This window comes from Pristis pectinata, chromosome 37 (assembly GCF_009764475.1).
Source record: "Pristis pectinata isolate sPriPec2 chromosome 37, sPriPec2.1.pri, whole genome shotgun sequence".
Lineage (NCBI taxonomy): Eukaryota > Metazoa > Chordata > Chondrichthyes > Rhinopristiformes > Pristidae > Pristis > Pristis pectinata.
Window position 1 is genome coordinate 11953929 of NC_067440.1, and position 19919 is coordinate 11973847.

General features: G+C 41.1%; 1 protein-coding gene across 1 annotated transcript in view; it reads left to right on the top strand.

Moving 5' to 3' along the window:
• The window catches only part of chrne (cholinergic receptor, nicotinic, epsilon), a 42083-nt gene extending 30306 nt beyond the window's left edge, over window positions 1–11777 (top strand). Inside the window, exons 9-12 of the mRNA XM_052044738.1 lie at window positions 3231–3345; window positions 4565–4772; window positions 9097–9224; window positions 11219–11777. Of these exons, the coding sequence (XP_051900698.1) occupies window positions 3231–3345; window positions 4565–4772; window positions 9097–9224; window positions 11219–11386 (619 nt within the window). The 3' untranslated portion in view covers window positions 11387–11777. The remainder of the gene's footprint in view (window positions 1–3230; window positions 3346–4564; window positions 4773–9096; window positions 9225–11218) is intronic.
• The last annotated feature ends 8142 nt before the right edge of the window (window positions 11778–19919 follow it).

Sequence of the window (19919 nt, forward strand, 5' to 3'; positions counted from 1 at the left end):
AAATGGGATCCATGGAGACTTGATAGATTGGATTCAAAATTGGCTCGGCCATAGAACACAGAGGGTAGTGGTGGATGGGTGTTATTCTGATTGGAAGTCTGCGACCGGTGGTGTTCTGCAAGGATCAGTGCTGGGACCTCTGTTGTTTATGATGTATATAAATATGCAGGTGGGCTGATCAGTAAGTTTGCAGATGACACATAGTTGTGGTTATCAAAGGATTCAGCAGGACACAGATCAGTTGGAAATCTGGGCAGAGAAATGGAAGATGGAGTTTAATCTAGACAAGTGGAGGTGTTGTACTTTGGGAGGTCAAATATAAGGGGAAAGTGTATAGTAAATGGCAGGACCTTTAGGAGCATTGATATACAGAGGAATCATGGGGTGCAAGTCCATAGCTTCCTGAAAGTAGTAACACGTAGATAGGGTGGCAAGGGGATGTACAACATACGGCATTTGGAGCATTGTGTGCAGTTTTGTTTGCCACATTACAGGAATGGTGTGGAGGCTTTGGAGAGGGTACAGAGAGGTTCACCAGGATGTTGCCTGGATTATAGTGTATGAGCAACATGGAAGGTTGGACAAACTTGGATTGTTTTCTCTGGAGTGTCAGAGCCTGAGGGGGAGACCTGATAGAAGTATATTAAATTATGAGAGGCATAGATAGAGTAGATTGTCATAATTTTTTCTCCAGGGTGAAAATGTCAGATACTAGAGGGCATAGGTTTGTATGTACTGTGTAATGAATTGATCTGTATGAACAGAATCCAAGACATAGGTTTTTCCACTGTACCTCAGTAAGTGGAACAATAATAAACCAATTCCAATTCCATTTAAGGTGAGAGAGGGAAAGTTTAAAGGAGATTTACAAGGCAGGTTTTTTTTCACAGAACACACTGCCAGGGGAGGTAGTAGAAGCAGATGCACAACAATACTTAAGAGGTATTGAGACAGACACAAGAACCACTTGTAGGCAGATGGGATTAGCTTAGGTTGATATCAGAGTTGGCAGAGGCATTGTGCTGTACTGTTCTATGTAAGCACAGCTTTTTCTAGATTTACAAAAAGAGTTATTGGAAAAAAGTATACAAATTACAAAGGCTGAGTGAAATATATTCCGATGCATAAACAGTGGCATAATATTCATTACAGAGAGAATTAGCTTTGTAAATTGAAGACGTGTTCCCCAAACAGTCAGTGGCATTCTGGCAAAGGTTCATCAATCCAATGTTTGTAAATCAAGGAATACCTGTAAATCCTTCTTTGGATAAGGAGCCCAATCCAAAGTAAGTATATCTTTCAGAGAATGCTAGAAACACTCAGCAGGGCAAGCAGTAGCTGTGGGGAGAGAAATAGATCTACTGAGTATTTCCAGCATTTTTTGTTTTTATTTCAGATTTCCAGCCTCTGCAGGGTTTTGATTTTCATTCAGTGTATTTACACATACATAGACACATAGAGTCATACAGCACGGAAACAGGCCCTTCGGCCCAACTGGTCCACACCGACCAAGATTCCCGTCTAAGCTAGTCCTATTTGCCCACGTTTGGTCCTTATCCCTCTAAACCTTTCCTCTCCATGTTTATCTGTCCAAGTACCTTTTAAATGTTGTTAATGTAAATATAGTTGTCACAAATAAAAACCTTATTCACTTATTTCCTAGTAGAGTTGACAAGGTTAACTTTTTGTTGTCCAGGCAAGCCACATAGTTTGAGGGCAATCCCAGAGGGATAATAAATGCTGGTACCTGTATCATGTGAATTAATTTTTAAAGACATAAATTTACACCTGCTTCTAACAAGACAATGTCCCTGCAAACAGGCTAATTGTGTTTTCTAGCCACTAGAATTATGTACAGAAAATTTGGAGCCAAATCCATTTACCACAATACATTTTTGAAGAAGATACTCAATTCATCCTACTACCGTTTCAAGAATTTACAAAGGAATACATGGAGGTTTAGGAAATGATTACAAATGTGCCAATTTTTTGCTTGGCTCAGTTGGCAGCACTGGTTTCTCTTAGTCAGTGGGTTCAAGTCTTGCAGGGCTGACAAAACCTGAGCAGTACAGGATTAATGCTGCACTGGTGGAGCTCCCCTCTTTTAATGAGACATTAAACCGAGGCTCCAATCTAATGGATGTAAAAGATCCCATGGGATTATTCAAGAGGTCAGTGCGTTTGTTCTGTTGACCCGTTTACGTGGTCAGTTATAGTTTACTTTTAGTTTATTTATTGTCATATACACCAGGGTATTCTTCCTTATGGAGTTTGTTCTCACCAAAACCCTGTTAAATCTCAACAAGCCTGTAGCGTGGTAGTGCAGCAGGTGGTGCTGCTGTCTCAGCGCTCCAGCACCCTGACCTCAGGTGCTATGTGTATGGAATTTGTACGTATCCCCGTGACTGTAGTCAATTTTCCTTGGTGCTTTGGTTTACCAGAAGCAACCAGTTGGTAGGTCAAATTACCCCAACTGTAGGTAGTGACAGGAAAATCAGAGGGAAGTTAATGAAGACCTTAGAGGGAGCAGGTTACAGGGAAAGAGGTAGTGGCATGGAATTGAAGGGAGTGCTCTGAGAGCCAGCATAGACTTGATAGGCTGAATGGTCTCCTTTGCCATTTTAAAAAAGTATTAGAAATAAAATCTACTTTATTTTTGTACTTCAGCTTATTTGCAATATAAAGCCATTTGCTTCCTACTTGCTTGCCATATCTGTATGTTAGCTTTCTGTTTCATGTACCAGCATTCATAAATCTTCTGTGCAACAATATTTACAGTTTCTCACCAATTATAAAAATGTTCTGTTTTGTTATTCTCCCCACCTAACTGAACAATGTTGTGTTTTTCCATTTTACAGTATCTCTGGCCGTTACTTGGCCAGTCACTGATCCAAAGCCTTAAGCATACTACTCATGTCCCCACCAACCTTTTATTGCCAATAAACTTGGACACCATTACACTTAATGTCTTCAAACAGATCATTGTTATAGAGATACAAGAGACAGCAGATGCTGGAATCTAGAGCAACACAAAAAACGCTGAAGGAACTCAGTGGGTCAGGCAACATCTGTGGAGAGAAATGGACAGTCCAGATGAATGGTCTCGACCCGAAGCATCGACAGATCATTGATATATATTGTAGATCACTGTGGCGTGCTGATTCGTACCAGTATCAGAGTTCTGCACTAGATGTTACGAACGTTAACTTATGTGCTTGATTTTATTGCAGATATTTAATATTTGTGATGATTGTATCAATGCTGATTGTAACGAACTGCGTTATCGTCTTAAATGTCTCCCTGAGGACACCCAACACTCACAACTTGTCTGAGAAGATCAAACACGTAAGTGATCCTGAACTATACCCCTGTGGAATTATCAGTGAGATTTGTTTTATTCATTTGTCTTCCTTGAAATGTTAATTTTCTCCCTGGACTCATTCTGATAAGGAGTCTTGGTCTAACCCAGGGGGCTGGTTGAGGGACACAATCTTCCCATGCTGGCATAGGTTATTATTGCCCTTCACTGGCGATTACTCTGTGCTCCAATTCAATTGTTGGAGATGCTCAGGAAGATTCAATTTTTTTGCTCCTCTAGGCGGAGCACTTGATGGTGGGAGGGTGTTGTCAGCTGGGCAGTAGTTAAGGAATGGGGATGGTCCAATTTTGATCGGCAGTTTGGAATGGGGATAATTGAGGGGTGGTGCTTTATGCTTGTTACTGGTGTGGTGGGGTGTCAGTTGGGATTCAGCAGTGAGTTGCTGTGGTTGGAGGCATTGCTGGGCAGGAGTCGCAAGCTTGGGGTTGGGAGCTGCTACTGTACATGAGATGGAGAATCAGGAAATGGGGGCCTCCCTGTGTTGGTCCCTTGCTCGCTTGTAACCTAATCAGGGTCTTCTGTAAGCCAATGGCAAGGTAAAAGCTGATTCTGTATGAGTGGACGACAAATGGGACAAGCTGTGTATGTGCCAAAAGATCTCAGAAATGATGTCTAATGTGCCACTGTGCATGCCTAGGATACACTGTACAGGAAGCTAACACATGGTGGATCCTGAACAAAATACACCAGCTGCACAATCCATGTGGCAGATTCCTGATTTTCAAATACATTTTCTAAGAAACTGATCCCGTACAGTACAAAATCATGGCTCTATGCGATTCAATTTCAAGGCACATTGCTATTTTACTTAGGCTCTCCAGAGGAGCAGTACTGAGTTCACAAAGGCAGTGAAGATCCCTGGGTAGGAGCCACAGCTGTTGGAGGTGCGTAAATGTGGATTGGAGACTTGTTCCCATTCCAGATCGTAGACTACTTGGTGGAAAGTGTGTTTGCCTGCTGGCTAAGATGGGGTGGATTCGAAGATGCCAAACTAATATAGATAACTGCTTCAGTTAGCATGCCAGAATGTTGTTGACGCCCATGGAAGAGAGAAAGACTGATTGTGCAGAAACGAGGTGGCCAAGGATAGTTGGGAGCCTCATGGCTTTTGACTGTGTTTAATGTGGTCCATGGACAGCTCTGATTGTCAGGTCAATGTCAATGAATTTCATGTTATGTTTACAGGTGTTCCTGGAGTTCCTGCCCCAGTATCTAGGCATGCATTTAGAGCCTTCCGAGGATACTTGGAACAAACCCCAACCGAGGCGCAGGAGTTCCTTTGGGATTATGATCAAAGCGGAGGAATACATTCTTAAAAAGCCAAGGAGTGAGCTAATGTTTGATAGACAGAGAGACAGACATGGTCTGAAGAGAATAAACAATATGACAGCAGGTGAGAAGCTCATGGGTTTGGATGTCATCTTCCCAGTCATTAACTCATCAGGCCAATGGACCCTTGCTTAAAATTCAGTGATTTGATTTCCTTGGGATATGGACATCATTGGGAAAAACAGCAATTCTTGTCCACCTGGTCACCCTTGGTGGTGACAACTGAGTTAAGAGTCAACCACATTGAAAGGTCTGGAGTCACATATAGGCCCAGACCAGGTAAGAACATCAGATTTCTTTCTCTGGAGGACACAATGAATCAAACAAACTGACACACAATCCAGTGCTCTCATGGTCAACATTAGGAATAGTTGTTTATTGCTAAGGGCATGTCAAACTTTGCAAGGCTTCCGGGGATGAGGCTGATTTGATTGGATTTGAATTTCCAATAGACACGTGAGATTACATGTCTCCAGACTGTTGGTCTGAACCTCTGGATTACGAGCCCAACAACATAACTATTGCGCTATCGTATTGTAATCTGGAATCCTCTCCCCCAAAACAGCTATTTTAAATGGATCAACTGAACCTTTCAGAATGGAAGGTGACAGATAGGCCAGGGGTTTAAGGGGGTAATTAGTTAAGACACAGAGCAGCCCCGATCTAATGCAGGAAGCAAGCCCTGCGGAGCTATATTTCCCTAATAAATAAATTAGAGGTGATTTTCAATCATTGCTGATGACGTTCTATTGAAAGATCAGAGTTTTTGGATGTGCATCTTGTTTGGATATTCTAATATGACATAACATTCCTTCATGGTGGCTACCTGGTTTCACTTCGTGTTCAGATGGTGCATTCAATACAGACAGAAACAGGCCCTAACTGGATAAAGGAGGGATAAAGAAGGGAATGTGTGCTTGGAGGCGGAGGATGTGGGCGAGGTCGTATTTACCAAGGAGAAGGACATGGAGGATAGTGAGCTCAGTGTAGATCGTGCAAATATGGTAGGGCATTTTGAGATTAAAAAAGAGGCAGTGTAAGAAAGAGATAGGCACATGAATGTGCGGAGAATGGAGGGATATGGACGTTGTGTAGGCAGAAGGGATTGGTTTAGTTAGGGATTTAATTACTAATTTAATTAGTTCAGCACAACATCATGGGCTGAAAAGCCTGTTTCAATGCTGTACCGTTCTATGTTCTTAAATGATCAGCCTAAAGCCAGGTAATTATAAGTTTCAAAATATCCTTCACTGTACCTCCTGCAAATAAAGACACCCTCCCAGAGGACCCCTGCAAACATCCAGACTTTCCCGTCTTCTTCTCGGGCAGTTCCTCGGGCTTGAGAATGAGCTTCCACATCAGTTCTTTTGGGTTTTGAGATGCCTGATGAGGCCAACATGGAACCCACAGACTCTGCCACATGTTGGGCAGGAAGTGCTTAATAGGGAGGTTTGGCAGTTTGGGAGCTGGTCCTCTTCTTTCATTGATCGTCAAATGCCCTTTTCCCCAGAGGGCCAAAGACTGTGCTATACACTGGCCTAGAGAATTTCATCACTTATGTCTGCCTTCACTCAGATGTGGTTCAGAATTTGGAAAGCTATTCACATTTTCCACAGTCTTTAGTGGAGGGTGGAGTTGTACTATGGGGCAAGTCAGTAGAGGACCTTTGCTTTGTTGAGTGTATGATTCAATGAATGAGTCAACAATGACTTGGAGCTCAGCCTTCAAATACGTGCATACTTGAGCATCATCTGTGTTTTGCAACTCAATGCCTGAAGTTGGAATGATCTTGGTTGAGGCAACATAGAACATTTTCCCTATATCCTACAGACTAGCTGAACTCCGGTGAGAAGCTCATTGAAGGTGAGGTGCAACACTGTGGCGAGAAAAATTGCAAAAAGTGTTGGGATAATAACACAGCCTTGCTTGACATGAGATTGCATCTGTTGATGACCCTTTGGTTAAGATTGCAGCTTATACATCTTTGTGTGGTAGACATAAGATGGAGATGACTTCCTGTGGGCAGCCTAATTCAAGAAAGATGCTCCACCGTCCTTCTTGATGGAGCTCCTACAAATATTGACACTGTCCAGGGAACCCCCCCCCCCCACCCCAAAAATATTGTCATATTCCTAGGAATCACTTGCAAATATCAATGTATTCACATGGATCTCTTGTGGATACTGACACTTTTATACAGTTTACACACTAACTTTTACACACTTTAATGGATCATCTGTAAATATCATCATACACTAGAGAACTTGCCACAAAAATCAACACATGCATGACCTCCTCCACAAATATTAACAAACTCATGGTGAACCCATTGCAAGTACTGGCTTCATGCCACCCCGAGCAATACAGACACACTTCCAAGGGCCCCCTGCATATATCAGCACACTCCTCAGGATCCCTTGCAAAAACAGACACCCACCTGGAGACCTCCTACAAATATTAACACTCCGCTGAAGTCCTCCAGAGATGTCTGACTCACTCAGAGTTGATTTTCCAACTCAAGAAATGAGATGACATTATTACGGACATTTTTCTTCTCCATGCAAAGTGAGAACCCTCACTGGTGCAGTAAGGTAACATAGAGAGAAATCTGCAGATTTTGGTGGCTTGGTGGGATTCTCAGCATAAATTAATTCTGCCCAACTTTCAAAAGAGACCATACATTGCTGTTTGCAATAAAGTCTCCTGAGAGGAAGGTACCAAAGAGAGAGAAATAGGAAACTCTCAAACACAAGCATCTGTTCACAGTTTTATGTGCATTGCAGCGCTATCTAACAGTGAATGTTGTTTAATGTTATGAGGAACTCCCTCAATTGCTTACTGGGAAAGTTCTGAATTATGCAGACCACATTGTTCAACTCCTGCTTGATGTCGAATTAACTTATGGTGTCAGTTGTGGCTCAATGGTTTACTTACTTTCTTCTGAGATTAACGGTTGTTGGTTAACAACCTCCCCTCCACGGACTCTGTCTACACTTTGCACTGCCTTGGTAAAGCGGCCAACATAATCAAAGACCCCACCCACCCCAGACAGTCTCTCTCCTCCCCCCTCCCATCGGGCAGAAGACACAAAAGCCTGAAAGCACATACCACCAGGCTCAAGGACAGCTTCTATCCCACTGTTAGGGGACTATTGAATGGTCCCCTAGTACAATAAGATGGACTCTTGACCTCACAATCTACCTCATTATGGCCTTGCACCTTATTGTCTGCCTGCACTGCACTTTCTCTGTAACTGTAACACTTTATTCTACATTCTGTTATTGTTTTACCTTGTACTACCTCAATACACTGTGTAATGAAATGATCTGTATGGATGGCATGCAAAACAAAGCTTTTCACTGTACCTTGGTATATGCGACAATAATAAATCAATTTACCAATTTAAAGACCCTCACAACATTAGCACAAGGTTTAGGTTCATTGTCCAGTGCAACACTGAGACAGTGTGATGTTGTGGGGGTACTGGCTTTTCTTGAGATATAAAGTGGAGTCTCTGCCTGCTCTCTCAGCTGGATGCTCTAGATTCCATGGTTTTATTTTGAAGAGCAGAGAGTTCTCCCTATTGATCTGACCATTAATTGTCCTTCACATTGCTGTATGTGCAATTTCTGCTGTGCTTTCCATGTTACAGCTACACATTGACTTTGGGATGACCCAAGGTTGTGAAAGCAGTTAATAGAACATAGAACAAAGGACTGGACAGGCTATTCGGCCCACGATGTTGTGCCAATCTCAAGGCCAATTTATTACTAAATGTACTCCTCCTGTGTGTCATCCATATCCCTCCATTCCCTTCATATTCATGTGTCTATCTAAAAGCCTCTTAAACTCCACCAAACTGCCTGCTTCCACCACTACCCCTGGTAATCCATTCCAGGCACCTATCACTCTCTGTGTAAAAAAACTTGCCCCTCATGTCACCTTTAAACTTCTCCCTCTAAGTTTAAAAGCATGTGCTCTGGTGTTTGACATCTCTACCCTGGGGAAAAGATTCTGACTGTCTACACTATCTGTGCCTCTCATAATTTTAAAAACTTCTGTCAGGTCTCCCCTCAGCCTCCGATGCTCTAGGGAGAACAACCCAAGATTGTTGAACCTCTCCTTATAGCTCATACCGTTTAATCCAAGCAGCATCCTGGTGAACCTCTTCTGCACCCTCTCCACAGTCTCCACCTCCTTCCTATAATGGGGTGACCAGATCAGCACACAATACATCCATACATACATTCAAATCTTGTTGCATACATCCAAATCTTTCTTTTCCTATCACATTCAGGAAAGAAGAGAGGCAGGCTGAGGGGGATTATTATTCTTCCTCTATAACTTTGTACAGATAATGTTTGTATTTCTAAATCACTCGGGCACAGATATTGACGTTGGAACAACAGTTGAACTCTACAAAAATCTGGCTCACTTCGCCCCAGAGATAAAATCCTGCGTTGATGCCTGCAACTTTATTGCCAAAAGCACCAAAGAACGGAATGACTTTGGCTCTGTGAGTATGTGCATGGATGCCGATGGTTCACACTAAAGTAATTGTGGGTCCAAATTCCTCCCCAGAGGTTTGGGCACAAATTCCAGGCTGATGTTCCCAGTGCGATGTGCCACCTTTCACTCGAAACATTAATCAGGGCCCCATATGATGACTTTAATTCTCCTTCCCCCTCTCTCTCTCTCTCTCTCATCCTTTATGAAATCATATCCCTTTCCCAAGTTTTTGTTCACCTGCCCTAATATCCCCTTATGTGCCTTGGTGTCAAACACTCATTTTTTAAATTGTGCACTCACAGGTTGTATGCATTGTTAGCAAGGGTGACATTTATTACACATTATTAATGGTAGAGTGGTGCAATAAGGATGGCTGTGCTGGTGCCTCACAGCTCTAGCAACCCTAGTCCGATCCTGTCAATGCAAAGTTTGCATGTTCTCCTCGTGACCACATGGACCCTTCCACATCCCAAAGTCTGGTTGTTAGATTAATTGGCTGCTGTAAATAGCCCCTAACATAAGCGGGGAGGGGGTGGCAGGGGAATCGGGTTGATGTGCACGTGAGAATAGGTTACAGGAAAATGTGGAGAGGAAAATAAGTGGAGGAATGGAATTGATGGGAATGATCGGAGAGTCAGCACAGTGCAAAGGGCCAAATATCCTCCTTCCATATCATAAGGAAAAATGACTTCAGTAGCTTGCTAGATCATTTCAGCTTTATCCTGACTGCCTAAACCTGACTTATGCCTCTTTTTTTCTGACCAGAGCCTCAATATCTCTCGTCAACCAAGTTCCCTAAACTTGCAAGCCTTGCCCTTCACGCTGACAGGAAGGTGCTGTCCCCAGACTCCTGATTTCATACTTTTAAAAGCCTCCCACTTACCAGGTGTCCCTTTACCTGCAAACAGTCCTACCCAATCAACATCTGCAAGATCCTGTCTCATGGATCCAAAATTGGCCCTGCCCCAAATTAAGACCTTAACCTGTCCTATCTTTCTCCATAACTATTTAAAAACTAATGGAATTATGGTCACTGATTGCAAAGTGCTCCCCCACTGACACTTCAGTCACTTGCCCTACCTCATTCCCTAAGAGGAGGTCCAATGCTGTGCCCTCTCTAGTAGGGCCCTATATATATTTATTAGGGAAGCCTTCCTGGACACATTTAACAAATTCCACCCCTTCTAAGCTCTTTCCACTATGGGTGACCCAGTCGATATTAGAGAAGTTAAAATCTCCCACTAATAGTACTCTTTAATTCACATGTCTTGGACTTGTCCGAGTCTTAAAAAATATTGGACGGAGGTGTTTCAAACTTCTTCTGTGCTTTTTAAAATAAATTTTAAACTTAATCCTTTGATTGCATTATTTGGGATTGTCGGAGAGAAAGATATAACTTTGGAGGCTTCTGATCTACACATTCTGGCTTTTATTTCTCTTATAGTCAGGAGGGCTGTGTTGCTTAAATGGAAGGAAGTTACTCTGCCTACTCATGCTAAATGGTTACGGGATGTTATGTCATACCTAAATTTAGAGAAGATCCGTTGTTCAATTCTTGAATCTAACTTAGACTTTCAAACCCTGTGGGGACCTTTATTGAATAATTTTCAAAACCTTTGATTTGGTGACTAAAGTACAGATATTGGCTGATATCGTTATGTCACAAGGGTCTTTCCTTGCCTTTTCTTTTTACCAAACTGCTCCAGTTTTGGTAGTGGGTTTAGATTTTTTTTTATAATAAAATTATTTGAATTTTTTCCTTATTAACTAACTATCACATGTGATTATTAATTTAGAGTATTGTGATCTCAAGTATGACTTAACACAACGTATTCAGTAGTATTTTTATCCTCTTTTTGATGCATGTACTCTGTATTTTCTTTGTGGAATTAATAAAAATATTGTAAAAAGAATAGTACTCTATCATCTTTACAGCTATCTGGGATCTCCCTCTCACATTGAACTTAGAATCACCCTATTTTTTTTGTTCTGTGTGTTTAGGAAAATGAAAACTGGATTCTGATTGCAAAAGTCATCGACAAGACATGCTTCTGGATCGCTCTCCTTCTGTTTACCATTGGCACTCTGGCAATCTTCCTCACGGGGCACTTCAACCAAGTACCAGAACTCCCCTTCGCGGGAGACTCCAAGAAATATGCGCCAGAATAGAATACTTCACCCGTCCCCTTCCTAATCCTAATTCAGGTCCAGATACATTTCTGACCTTGCTCTGTTTAATTTTTAATCTTTTAAAATAAATAAGTAGCTACTGCATCTGTTCAGAACTGGTAAGCCACATTGCTTCTAGGCTGGGTTTTAATTTCCAGGTAATATGTTGGCTTATCTCTTCTTCAATGTGTTGTAATGTCATTATTTAGCAGCATTGGTTGGTCGGGGCTGGGGAGTAGAGAGAATGGGGTGATTTAAAAGCTGCCCCATGATCACCATTAATTTCATCCATAAATCATTTTTAAGAAAGGAGAAAACTTTTCACCCTCAGTCCACATTTAAGAAAAAAATCAAGGACTGAACATTTTTTATTTATGACTTGTGCTGCGTCCTTTAATGCTGCTTTAATTGTGGTCAGCAAGCAAATACAACATTTGCTTTCCTGTTATCACATCAGGTTTACTTGTTCATTTATTGACTCAGGTTTTACAGAGCTGGATCACATTGTAAGTGCAGTCACCAGGCATAGTTATTATAAGTTTCTTACTTTCAGACAATGGCTTTTCAGTGTTGTACAAAAGTCATTGCCTATTGTCAGATGTACTGTGCCGCATCGAAGAAACAAAATAAAAGTGAATAGATAGGAACAGAATCGTAACCATAGAAAGCATATGACACTGAAGTAGGCCATTCAGCTCATCATGTCTTTGCTGGTTAGGGAAGAGCTACCCAGTTGTATACCAACTTCCAGCACTAGTCTATAGCCCTGCAGGCCACAGCTCTTCAAATAAGCATCAAGTAATTTTTTAAATGTTGTGAGGGCTTCTGCCTTCATCATGCTTTCAGGCAGAGTTCCATACCCCTCCCCCCCTCACGCCTCTGATGAAAACTGCTTCTCATCCCTCTTTAACACTTTTACCAATTACTTTTACCAATCACTGCCCCACAGTTTTTGACTCCTCTGCCAAGGGAAATAGTTCCATATTTCCTTACAACACAGAAAGATGCCATTTTGGCCCATCAAGTCTATGCTGGCTCACAGAGCAATCTTATATCATCACTAATTTTTCCTGTAACTTATTCTCCTCACATTCCCACCAACTCCCCACAGTTTCTGTCACTCAGCACACCAGAGGCAACTTACAACGGCCAATTAAACTACCAATTTTTCTTGCTATTACTTTGTCTACACTTTTAAAAATTTTATACCCCTCAATCATCTCCCCTAAGCTTCCTCCATTTCAAAGAAAACAACCCTAGCTTAACCAATCTTCTTTTATAGCTAACATTTTCCAATCCTTGCAACATCCCAGTAAATCTCCTCCAAACCCTCTCCACATATTTACTATAATGTTTTTGGGTGAAAGAAGGGTCAACAACTAGACAGCGTTGTTTATAAGTAATTCCCAGAAAAATGGGAGGGCAGATGAAGAAAATTCTGATAGGCAGTGAGAGTTTGCTATCTAGAACAAAATGTCTGAAAAGGTGACGTAATCACATTCAATAGTACCTCCAAAAGATCAGGATTGGAAATACATAATGGAACATTTAGAAGGGTGTTACGTACCAGCAGCAATAGAAACACAGTGAGCAAGGTTTCAACATTAAAGCCTATTTATTAATAACTACTTGTAATAATAAGAAAAAAAATGTTAGATATCAGACATTGACTGAAATAAACCGAAGTGTGTGTGTGGCTAGTTCCCAAACCACCAAGTCTAGGAACAGTTCTCAAAGTTTTACGATAACTGGAAACCAGTTCAGTTCAGCAAGTCATGAAGCAAATTGATGAGCAAAGGCTTCTGAAAACCACATTAGAATGTAGAAAGAAGGAGTTTACGAATTTCACAAGTTCCACATTGGAACCCATGTGATGCCACAATCGCCGAAGATCTCTATTGCTTTGTTCTGAAATATTGCCACACCGAGGGCACTTGATACATACAGATTAATAACAAAGTGGACTCCACAGATTGCTCCAAAAATCCATGTATGGATTGCAAAGTGACAGTCACAACGATTGGGCTTCACCCAGAGATACAGAGGCTGGCAGTCAGTGCTACCAACTCTCACGTCTCTCTCCCTCTCTCTTTCTCTTTGTCTGTGGCTGGCTTCAGGAAACAGCTCACAGATATCCCTGCAGTTGCCAGCACTTCAATAAATCAGCCTTCAGACACCTGCAGCATTCCAGTTATCCCAGTCATAGAAGCTCTCTGCTCCCACTCGCAGCAGTCAGACAAAGCCACATGCTACCGTTCAGGTGCCTTAAAGGGACACTCACCAAGTAGCAACCTGGGGCTCGTAACAAGGGCTATATATGAAAGGCAATTTCTTCATAGGATCTGTGCTGCTTATAAGGCCAGCATTTATTGTCCATCCCTAACTGCTCTTGAGAACGCCGCAATGAGCCATCTTCATGAACTGCTGCCGTTCTTGTGGTGAAGATATTCCCATAATGTTCTTGGGTAGGGAGTTCCAGGATTTAGACAAAGTAAAGGTGAAAGAACATTTGATATTTTTTGAAGTCAGAATAGTGGGCTACTTGCAGGGGAAATTTGAAAATAGTGACGTTCCCATGCAAATGTTGGCTTGCCCTTTCTGCTGGCAGAGGTCACAGGTTTGGGAGGTGCCATCAGTGTACTCTGTGGTAATGGTGCACCAGCAGTGGAGGGAGTGAATATTTAGAGTACTTAGTGTTATGACAACAGTTTCTGGGGAAACTCTGTATTGATCTCCCAATAAAGTCACACCCTATGATGGAGCTCTAAACTGGGGCTTACAAAATCTACAAAGGTGTGAAATTTGATTAAAGGTTCATCAGATCAATATGTGAAAGAACCCGACAAAAGATTTCACACACACAGTGTTGCTACATCCTCCTTCAAGAACCATACTGCATAGAATTTTATTTGAATAGTGAGATGCATGCATTTTTTTTATTGTCACTTCACATTTGCAATAAAGGTTTTAAAACCACACCTGTTTTATTGACTTAGCTGTTCATTTTATGAAGGCTATTAAGAAAATGATTCCAAGGGTGCAGATGTCCTATGAGGAGAAATTAAGACTGGCCAATACTCATCGAATTTAGAAGAATTAGCAGTGATCTCATTGAGACTGGTGAGATTCTGAGAGAGGTTGACAAAGTAGAAGCTGAGAAGCTATTTCTCAGGTTAAGAAACTCAAGAACTGGTGAGCAGAGTCTCAGGATAAGTACTAAGATGAGGAGTAAATTTTAACACAGAGGGTTGCAAATCTTTGTAATTCCCTACACCTGAAGTCTGTGGATGCTAATTCACTAAATATATTCAGGACTGGGATTCGTAGATTTTGCACACTCATTGGTTATAGGAAAGTTGACAAAGGGGGATAGGATCTGCTATGAGCTGACTTGAATGAATGAACCAACTGATCACTCCTTTTTCTCGGGTTCTCATAGATTATTGGAAATTGTTTACAGTGACAGGAGGGTTGGTACCCAGAGGATACCAATTTAAGATAATTAGGAGCCAGAGGGGAAATGAGGATTCTTATTTGAAATTGCATTTGGTACGATTTAGAAAGGATGGTGAATATAACTAAAGTAACCTCCAGAGAGGAGTAGCATCGTAATGTGAAAAAGGAAGATTTGCAACCTTCTGGAGATGGAGGGGGGCATGGAACTAATTGAGTAACTTTTTCAGAGAGCCAGCACAGGTATGATGGGCTAAATGTCCTCCTCTGTGCTGTGGAATCTGAAAGAGAAAATTTGAATAAAATTTGGAAGATGGGAATAACAGCAGGATTTGTTGCCTTGTTCATTCACCTGACAACACTGAAAATTGTGTTGTTGGGACTGGAAACATGTATTGGCCCATCTGTATACAAGTGAAAGGATCTTTTCTTTCAAAATGTTAGTGAATCAGTTGGGTTCCTATCACAATCTGTAAAGCTTCATGAGTACTTTCTGGTGCTAGCTCAAATAATCAGATTTTTGATTGGTATGATTTAATTTAAACATAGAACTTTGTGATCCAGTACTTTACTACTAGATCTGCAGAAAATGGTGCAATATTGGATTAAACACTAGGTTTTCTAAGATCTGGGCTTGAATAGAAGTCAGAGAGTTTCTCTACCTAACCTGTGTTGTACTAGCCCCAGGAGCATTTGATGGAACAGTGCAGAGGGAGCTTTATTCTGTATCTAACCAATCCTATAGCTGTCTTGAGAATGTTTAATGGGATAATGTCAAGATACTTCACACATCTTAATCTTTTTTTGATTCTTTTTTGTTTCCTTTTGTTTCAAAATAAACATATTAAAATAGCAACAGCAAACCACTCAAATCATTTCCCTCACTGTCCAGGATACACTACAGTCTATGTGGTACCCTCCAGTCCTAGAAGGTCTCTAGTGATCCAGTGGACACCCAGACATGGACATATCCTTGGAAGAGGGATGCGGTCAGTTTGGACTGACCTGCTGGCTGGACCTGTGAATAGTCAGGTCCAGGAGCAGTCCCTTGACTGACTCACGCTCCTCGTCCCTGCACTAGATGTCCATAGATCAGGAGTGTGGGGTTGAAGTGCAACCAGAACTCTTCAAATTTGCAAAGAGGGTGCTGTATTCATCCCAGGAGTGTTTGATGGGTCAATGTAAAGGTAGATGTACTCTGTGTCGAATCACAATCCCCTATCTCTATACTTTTAATTCTTTATTAGTCTTCCCCAATAGCAATCCAAACTCAGTCTAAAATTTGCCACCGTCAGTAAGATTTAGAATGTTAGCTCACAGAAGCAAAACCACTCAGTTACATGTTAAACATTCCATATTACAAAAGTTGTCTCAAGTTCTTCAGTAGGATGATGTTCCTCTGTGTAGCTTTGTTTCTGCAAAAAGAGTTGCATCACGTCAGCACTTAGTAACAAGACCTGACCCATATTATGGGCCCATCTGGACCCAGTCCAGATGAAGGGTCTTGACCCGAAATGTCAACTCTCCATTTCCCTCCATAGATGCTGCCTGACCCACTGAGTTCCTCTAGCACCTTTGTATGTTGGCCCATATTAGTCATTTGCATTCCATGCTTTGACTCATTCTTCCTTTGATAACAGCAACTGATTTTCTCAATGCATTTTTTTTGCTTTCAATCTTTCAATACATGTAAGGTAATGAACCCAATATAATTAGATTTGGCACAACATTGGGAACATAGTTCAAATGTCATATTTCAGAAAAGAAAGTTTCTTCATATTGTTCTGGTTGACTTACTGTTCCATCAATTTAATGTCCTGTTTATGACTCTGTTTGCTGATCTGCTTACTGTGCACCTGGAGTACCAGAAAGTGTTGTACTGAATTGCTGCCCCACTGCTTCTGAAATTATGATTAGTTACTGAGTAAACAACACTCATATTTGTAGACACAAGGGAGACTGAAGATGCTGGAAATCTGGAGCAACACACAAAATGCTGGAGGAACTCAGGAGGTCAGGCAGCATCTATGGAGGGACACGATGAAGGGTCTCAACCCAAAACGTCGACTGTTCATTTCCCTCCCTAGATGCTGCCTGACCTGCTAAGTTCCTCCAGCATTTTGAGTGTTAATCATATCTGATCTTGTGCAGAGACTTGCAGCCTGATGAGTTTAAATCCACATTCTCATCCATTTCATTGATTTAAATCTGCCAATTCTCGTTATCTGCTTCAGGATACCCACCCTATTCAAAAATACACCCTATTCAAATCTGCCAGCTTTCAAAAACCCTGCAATATAATTCATAATTTTTTTCAAATAAACAACTTGCATTATATAATCCCTCTCAGAACTTCAAAAACTCATATTGCACCCAATGGAATATTTTTGAAGAGTGTCTCAGAAACAGGTCCTTCAATCTTCCACCTCTATGGTGACCATCAAGTATGCATCCATGCTAGTCCCATTTACCAGCAGTTGCTCTGTATCATGCTGTGCCTTGGTGATTCAAGTGCTTATTGTGAGAATCTCTGCCTCAATCACCCCCTCAGGCAGTGTATTCCAGATTCCAGCCACCCTCCGGGTGAAAAAATATTCCCTCAGATCCCCTAATCCCTCTAATCCTCACACCTCTTATTTTAAACATATAATTTCTGGTTTTAATGTAGCAGTCAATTTGTGTACAGCAAGCTACTGCAGATAGCGAAGCAATAATGAACAATAGTGACAGTGGTTGAGGGGCAAATTTGGTCCCAAGGCATCAGGGAGATCTGCGCTTCTACTAAATTGTGGCCGTAGAATATTTTACCCTCACTTGAGATGGGACCTTTGTTCAATGTCTCATCCAGTAAAGAAACTGGGAGGTGTAGCGTTGATTGGCTGTGACTTGGAAGGTTCCAAGTTTCATCCCTACTCTGTGTTGAATAGCTGATCTGATTGTCATAGAAGCCATGGGTGAGGAGCAATGCATTCAAGTTAGAGGGTTGAGGGGAGGGGTGGGGGATTTCTTCTTGCTGACCTGTGACTACAAAAGGTAAGGACCAGAATGTGATGTCCACCATTCATTCTCTGAGCCCACATGTAGCTGGGGAAAGTATCAAAGAATAGTCAGGACCTGGAAATGATTTGCCAGGTAAGGAAGAGGTAAGAAAAGGGCCAATAAGGTAATAAAATATTCAGGAAGACAGGAAAAATAGGGCATCTAACAGAAAGAGTGGAAGAAGAGGTCTCCCATGTATGTCTGTGTCAGAAAGGAAAGGGTCAGAGTCATTACTGCACAAGGGAAGGTTATTGGCTAAATGAGCAATGCCAGATCTCTTTAGAGTAATCCAGTCTGTCCCATTCACTCGCTTTATTCCCCTAGGGCTACAAGTTTATTTCTTTCAAATGCCAATCCAATTTCCTACTGAAACCATTGATCGTCTCCACTTCCACCACCCCTATGAGCAGGTAATTCCCGGTCATTATACCTTGCTGCTTAAAAACTCCCATCACTTTCCCACATCTCATATATCTTGTTCAATACTTTCAAATGTCATCCTCTAGTCCTTGTTCCAGCCAATATTAGGAACAGATTTTCTTTGTCTACTTTCTTGACATCACTATCTTATACACCTCTCAAATTTATCTTTAATCTCTGTTCCTTCAAGAACATCACCAAATTCTCTATCCTAACATTGTAGCTAAAATTCCTCACCACTGCTACCATTTTAATGTGGGATGACCTGAACTAGATGCAATATTCTATTTATGACCTAATGCTGCCAGATGTTCAGCCTAGTAACATGCATTTCTACATAATACCTATATTTAATCAAGCCAGAAATCCCATGTGCTTTGGTATCTATCTCTTACAACGTTCATTTGCCACATATCCTTTTTAGTCTTAAAAAGGATGATGGCCATCCCATTCACCACTCTCACACATGCCTGACTTGTTTTCTCATTTTGCATCACAGCCCAGACCCACTGTTCTCTGACACTGAGCTTTGCCATCCAAACCCTGATGTTACTATCAACTATATCACTGTTTTACAATCAATCAATAAAATCCATATTGGCTGGAAAAACTCACTCACAGATAACCAATGTTTGTTGAGCAATTCATCCAGAAATAAATTTCTGTCACTATATCTCATTCCCAGATAGTCATTCTATATATAACACCCCCAGAAATTCATTATTGTATCAATAACTCACTCCAAATATTCACTTTCATAGTAATTCACTCTCAGATATCCATTAATCCATATATACAAGGAACTTCTAGATTTCCTGGCCTAGAAATTCATCTTCCATTAAGAGCACCAAATGCTCAATACAGAGAGCTCTGCTTCTGAAATTTCATTTTACTTAAGTCAAAAGAACTACATTTTGGAAGATGTGTACAATGTACAGCCACAACTGTACTAAGCCTTAAGTACTAGTGAGTAGAAAGAAACATCTCTCAAGTATAAAGCCCCTTAATTAATTGCTCATTTGATATCACTCTCACTATTGAGTCAGAACATTTCAAGCCCCACCTCCAATGCTTTAGGATTTAATCTAGCAGTTAACTGTTGCTCTTTCAAAATAGGTACTAAATCATCTGCCTCTTCAGGTGCTATATCAGATTTGATGGCCCCACCCACTACATACCTATGCCTCAACCACGTGGAATAAACAGCAGCTGGTATCTATCACATTGTTGTCTGTAGGACCTTGTTATCAAGTTTTCTCACATGATACTCATTACTACAAATTAATCACAATCCATTATGAAATCAGATCCAGTGAGATAGTTTATAACAAATCACTACAATTTTTTCCCTTTGAATACTAGAAAAATTAGTTTAATTAATAATTAACAACATGCAGGTGACAGTGGTATTTTGGTTAATTTACCAGATTAGTATCCAGAAGCCTCTGTCATTGATGCAAAGATATCATCTGAATTCTGCCATAGTAATTTAAGTCAAGCATTTAAATACAATCTGGAATTTAAAAAAAAGCTGGTATCAGTTACTGTAAAATTACCAGGCCAATGTAAAAAAAGAATTGTTTTAGTAATGTCCTTCAAGAAAGTAAATCATCCATTCCTA